Below are 5,596 nucleotides of genomic sequence, written 5' to 3' on the forward strand. Positions count from 1 at the left end.
CGTTTCCGTGTTGAGTCGTTTCCGTGTTGAGGCGTTTCCATGTCACCGCCTCATCAATACTTGAATATAAATGTAGCATCAATTTTGGCAAGAAAAAAAAACAAAAAAATGTACCCTTAAACTAATAGATTCCTTCTCAATTAACTTAAAAATGTATGTACACGATATACTGTCGTAAAATAGTTTTAATTAAATCCATGTAAACAATTTTGTAAAATTAATATAATCTCGATACGGAGATAATAAATATCTAGATCTTAAAAAATAAAAAATTCCTGGATACGCCCCTGACGAATAAATGGTGTAAAATATTTCAAAGATCAAAAACGACCCTCATATCGACATGCTGCTGTGCTGTCATGTTTCGCCGGACACCCTGTAGCATATCCTACAGAGCGTCCCATATAATATTAGATTATATCCAATCTTTAACGCCAAAATACCAGGCGCGCAACTAGACATTTGGTTAGAGGGTGGCTAGGGGGAAAGATTTCGCGCGAAGCGCTAAAAATTTTTTGCCCCCCCTAATTATTTTTAGGGGGGGGGGGGCAAGAAAAATGTGTGTTATACTTAAACAATAAAAAACTAACCTTACCAACCGGATATTCAGTTATAAGTCAACACATCTGATATAAAATGAAACAAGAAATCTATTCTGGTCAGGGGCGGATACAGGGGGGGGGCGGGGGACATTCGACCCCCCCCCCTGAATTTGGAACTTTTTGTTCTTATTTCAGAATTTCTTCTCAATAGCATGCTTAATTCGGAAAGAAACCCTAGTGCAAAACAGGAAAAATATCTGTCTTTATAAACTATAATGTGTAAAAAGTTAAAAATCTAGTTTTTTAGTCTTTAGTCATTAATTTTCACTCTCAGGAAAAATATCTGTCTTTATAAACTATAATGTGTAAAAAGTTAAAAATCTAGTTTTTTAGTCTTTAGTCATTAATTTTCACTCTTTTTGAGTCTTTTAAGTCAAAAAAAAAGGGGCATGCCCCCCCTTAATCAGGCTAGGGGGGCCTGCCCCCCCCTAGTTGCGCGCCTGTAAAATACGCACATAATATTCACAAAACCTAGCATTTTCTGCAACATTTTTTTCTATTAGCCATATTAAATTTTTCAAAATGATTCATTTTTCTTAAATTTCCTGATTTGTCCCCCAAATCGTAATATAGACCCATTGACGCGGTCTAATTTTCTCCCAGACAGCTTCAAACTTCAAACTGCGACAGCTTGTTTCCAAAATAAACAATATCCGTGGCTTAGTTTGCCGCGTCTTTAAATATATAAACGTAAACAAAAATAAAAAACTTGGGATTTTTATTTTTATTAGGATTATCTCCGGATTATCCGCTGAGTCTGAGGTTCAAAGAATTCCTTCCTTTTTATTTTTGTAGAATTGAATTAAACAATTCGATAAATTACAAACTTTATACAGTAGGTGCAAACTAAAAAGAGGTAAAAAAAACATTGTTTATAATGTGATTTACAGATTCCAGAATGGATTTTGAGTTTGAGAACTTATCTTCTGAAGTTCTTTACCATAAAAGATCAGAGTTGCGACAAAAACTTCAGGGAAAAATAGATTTAAGGAGGAAATTAATAGGGTCGGTCCTAGTGAACCATTTTTGGACCCCCCAGGACCCCCAACCTATCAATTTTGTAAATTAATTACTATTTACTTTTTATTATTTTAGGGTTAGGTTAGGTTAAGACAATATCTGGGCCGACCGCTGCAGCTAGGACAGGTTAGTGGACCAGCGCTGCGGCTAGGATAGGACAGGATGGGGGAGGGGTCCAAAAATCGTTCTCTAGGAAATTACTTATTAATATTTAAATTTTTATTTCTTAAAAATAATTTGTTTGAATTCATTAAAAACTATTTTTCCTCGTTCAGAGCTTGATTGTTGAGGGGGAAGATAAACTTGTTTTAAAGCATGTTCTCCTTGATGTTCAAAATATGAAGGAGAAAATGGAGGATTTCTTACTCATCATTAAACAAAATAATCAAGTAGAATCAAGTGAACAAACTCTAAAGGCAGGCGGATTTTTCATTTATACTTTTGTTCTGTCTGATAAGGATTTTCCAAGTTATTGGATAAAATATGAATAAATCGACCAAACTAATTGAAAAAAGTTTCTTCACGTTTTTTCCCCGCTATGAATTATGAAGAAGTTTTCCCTTAAAATAGCCCCCACAACTAAATACGTCTCTGATCCCATTTAAAAAAATTAATATCTTCATTTTTGTTAAACTCAAAGAATATTTGATGTCTAAATTAATATATCCAACCTGTATGAAGGATATGTTGTTAAAAATAGGAAGAGAACAAGTAGTAATGATGAGTAGAGTTTATGCTCTAGGATTAGGTTGGTTACTCAATACAATACAAGATATACAGAGTTTTCTCGGATCTCCAGCTACCACTAAGATAGAGGTGAAGGAGTGTGATCAGGATATGAAGGTAGATATTGAAGATATTGAAGTTGTTCCTGAACTTGATCATCAATCTAATCAGCATCAGCTTAAGCAGGAGCAAGATAATTCAACACAAGGTATTTTTATTAATTTTTACATCTTAGAAAAGTCATATCATATAATATATGTACTCCACATGATGGGGAGTGAGGGATGCATTAATAAATTTAAATTCCACGTATGAATTTTAATGAATTTTGTTTTAGATGATGAGTTGGAAAAAATATCAGATATGTCGGATTTACATTGTAATCTATGTGAATATGTTGCCACACAACGAGGACATTTAAAACAACACAAACTGCATCGACATGAAGCCAGAACCTTCCAATGTGAACTCTGTGACCATGCTGCGCCAACAAAAAGAACTTTAAAGCAACACAAAGAAATCAAGCATGAAGGATTAAAGTTTCCTTGTGATCAATGCAACCTGTCTCCAAGCACCATGTCAAGCTTGTTACGACACAAGCGCAGAAAACATGTTCTGCATCGTTGTCTGGATTGCGGGTACAAGTGTCGGTCACTTCCTAACCTTTGGAAACATGCAAGGTTGGAACATGAACTAGATCTACGGCAAGATGAAGGATTATTATCAGCCAATAGGAATACTGATCTACCAGGGGAAGCTGAAAATACGAATGGATCTTTAACTGATGAAGAAAGGCTGAATGATGACATGGAAAGAGGTTTGTATTCGTTAGTATCTAGTATCATGATTTGTTGGACTTTCCAAAACATTTCTAAAGAGACTGTCAACGTAATTGTAATAAGTGTCCCCCCCCCCCCTCCCAGCCTGCATACATTTAATTAGTTCCATGTCTGTTTTGCAACTTAGCCTTTAAAGTATAAATTTCCTTATAGAGGCAACGCTCAGAAAAAAATGATATAGCCACAATAATAATAATCCAAAATCCAGAATCAAGCTCAGACCAAGCTCAGATATGGGTACCATTGTAAATCAGGCATAGAACTCTTTCAATAGGGGGATTCTTGAAACTATGCCGACAGTCACATTAAACCATCGTTAAATTGAAAAAGTAATAATTCAGGTTTTAATGTTATTTAGATGAGTGTAGAGACTTGTTTGAGAAGCACAACACTATTGAAATGGAAGATAAAAATGAGAAAGGTAAGGTTCTAAAACGACTTTTATCTCTAAAGCCAATTACAAAATCAGGTTTATTTCTTCTTTTCATGTGAAAAGTTTATTTTCAATTATTCACTTTTGAAACCTTACCAAGGACATAATTTGATAAATATGAATAATATCTATTCTAGGGGGTAAAGAAGGATTATCCTGTGATGAATGCAACTTTTGGACGCTAAATCCTCGAGCATTGAAAGATCATGTTGCAATCAATCATGATGGAATCCGATATTCCTGTGATAATTGTGATTATAAGGCTACAACAAAATCTTACTTGAAGAAGCACAAGCAAAGCAAACACGAAGGAATGAGGTATTCCTGTGATGATTGTGAATATTCTGCCACTAGTAAATATCTTCTAAAGGAACACAGTGAGCGTGATCACACTTTTAGCTCAAATAGAAGCAAAGACAAAGACCTCTACCAACCATCTGTCGGTAAGAAAAAATAACATTCTAAAAGAAACAAATTTTCTAACAAAATCTCTTTCTCTAGCTAAATACACCTTTGGCAGTTTATTTTAATTTTCAAAAGTGCTGTAAACGTAATTTCATGTGACCCTGCAAATATATAAAGGGAGGGTCAGTAGAAATAACCTCTAAAGTCCCTTTAAACTTTTTGATGAAAACATAACATTTATTTTTATTTTCCAGAAGATGTGAAAGTGGGTGAAAATCAAGAAACTAACACTTATTTATGCGATCAGTGTGACTTTACAACAACACATCTACGATATTTAAAAAGTCACACTGAAAACATGCATGAAGGTATACGGTATCCCTGTGATCAATGTAGTTATGAAGCGAGCAGGAAATTTTATCTGAAAGCTCATAAACGAAGTAAACACGAAGGAATAAATTATCAATGTGATCAATGTGAGTTTCAAACGGGAACAGTCTATTCTTTGAAAGGACACAAGGAAAGAAAACATAGTGATAACAAATACTTTTGTGATAGATGTGAATATGTTTCTACAAATATGGAAGATTTAAAGAGACATATAAGAAACAAACACGAAGGCGTTAAGTATCCCTGTGATAAATGTGATTTTGTGGGAAGCCAGGCAAGCAGCCTAAGTGTGCACCAGAAGAGTGTTCATAAAGCAATTAGATTTTCATGTGATAAATGTGAATATGTTTCAATATATAGCAGTACGTTGAAAAAACATATTGAAATTAAACATCTTGGAATACGACATCCGTGTGATCAATGTGAAAGTACATTTACCGAAATGAAGAATTTGCATCAACACTTAAAAAGAAAGCACAATTTATATCAAGTTAACAGTAATTAGAAAATATAACTATAGTTTTTTATACCAGTTAATAATATCATATTTACTTGTAATTAAGTCTTTTAAATATATACAAAATTACTTTGCCTAAACATGTTATGCCGAACTTTTCGTTGAAAACGTCCTAACTTTAACGCCAATAAATGGATAACACAGCCATACTTCAGGAATGTGACTAAAAATCTTATGAAATTCATTTTCATATTTGTACTAAAAATATTTTTTGAACAATTTTATGTTATGGAAAAAAAGAAAAGCATTAAACCAGTTTTTTGTAATTTGACAGAATTTCAGTGACTGTAAAATCTTGGAGATAAACCATTTTTATGAAGTATTAATAATAAGCCAATATCTTGGAGGAGGAAGGGGGGGGGGAGGAAGATCTAGATTTTACAAATTTTTAATTTAAATTTCAGATAAATATTCTTTTATGGTTTTTCCCTTTGTTGAAAAGCATGAATGAAATGAATAGATGGATAGATGAAAAGATGGAAGGAAGGTGGATAGATGAACAGATGGAAGGAAGGTGAATAGATGGATAGATGAAAAGATGGAAGGAAGGTGAATAGATGCGACAGATAGATGAGAAGATGGAAATAGGATGAATTGATGACCAGATAGATGAATAGACCTGGATAGATAGATGAAAAGGTGGATAGACTAAATGATGAATATT

General features: G+C 33.7%; 1 protein-coding gene across 1 annotated transcript; it reads left to right on the forward strand.

Moving 5' to 3' along the window:
- The first annotated feature begins 1,471 nt into the window (after positions 1-1,471).
- Positions 1,472-5,081, forward strand: LOC111717409 (zinc finger protein 62 homolog). The gene is made up of 7 exons (XM_023492910.1): positions 1,472-1,575; positions 1,898-2,038; positions 2,304-2,556; positions 2,686-3,165; positions 3,546-3,608; positions 3,758-4,063; positions 4,280-5,081. The coding sequence occupies exons 1-7, from the start codon at positions 1,501-1,503 to the stop codon at positions 4,918-4,920; spliced, it is 1,959 nt and encodes a 652-aa protein (XP_023348678.1). The 5' UTR covers positions 1,472-1,500; the 3' UTR covers positions 4,921-5,081.
- The last annotated feature ends 515 nt before the right edge of the window (positions 5,082-5,596 follow it).

Source organism: Eurytemora carolleeae, unplaced genomic scaffold, assembly GCF_000591075.1.
Source record: "Eurytemora carolleeae unplaced genomic scaffold, Eaff_2.0 scaffold2581, whole genome shotgun sequence".
Lineage (NCBI taxonomy): Eukaryota > Metazoa > Arthropoda > Copepoda > Calanoida > Temoridae > Eurytemora > Eurytemora carolleeae.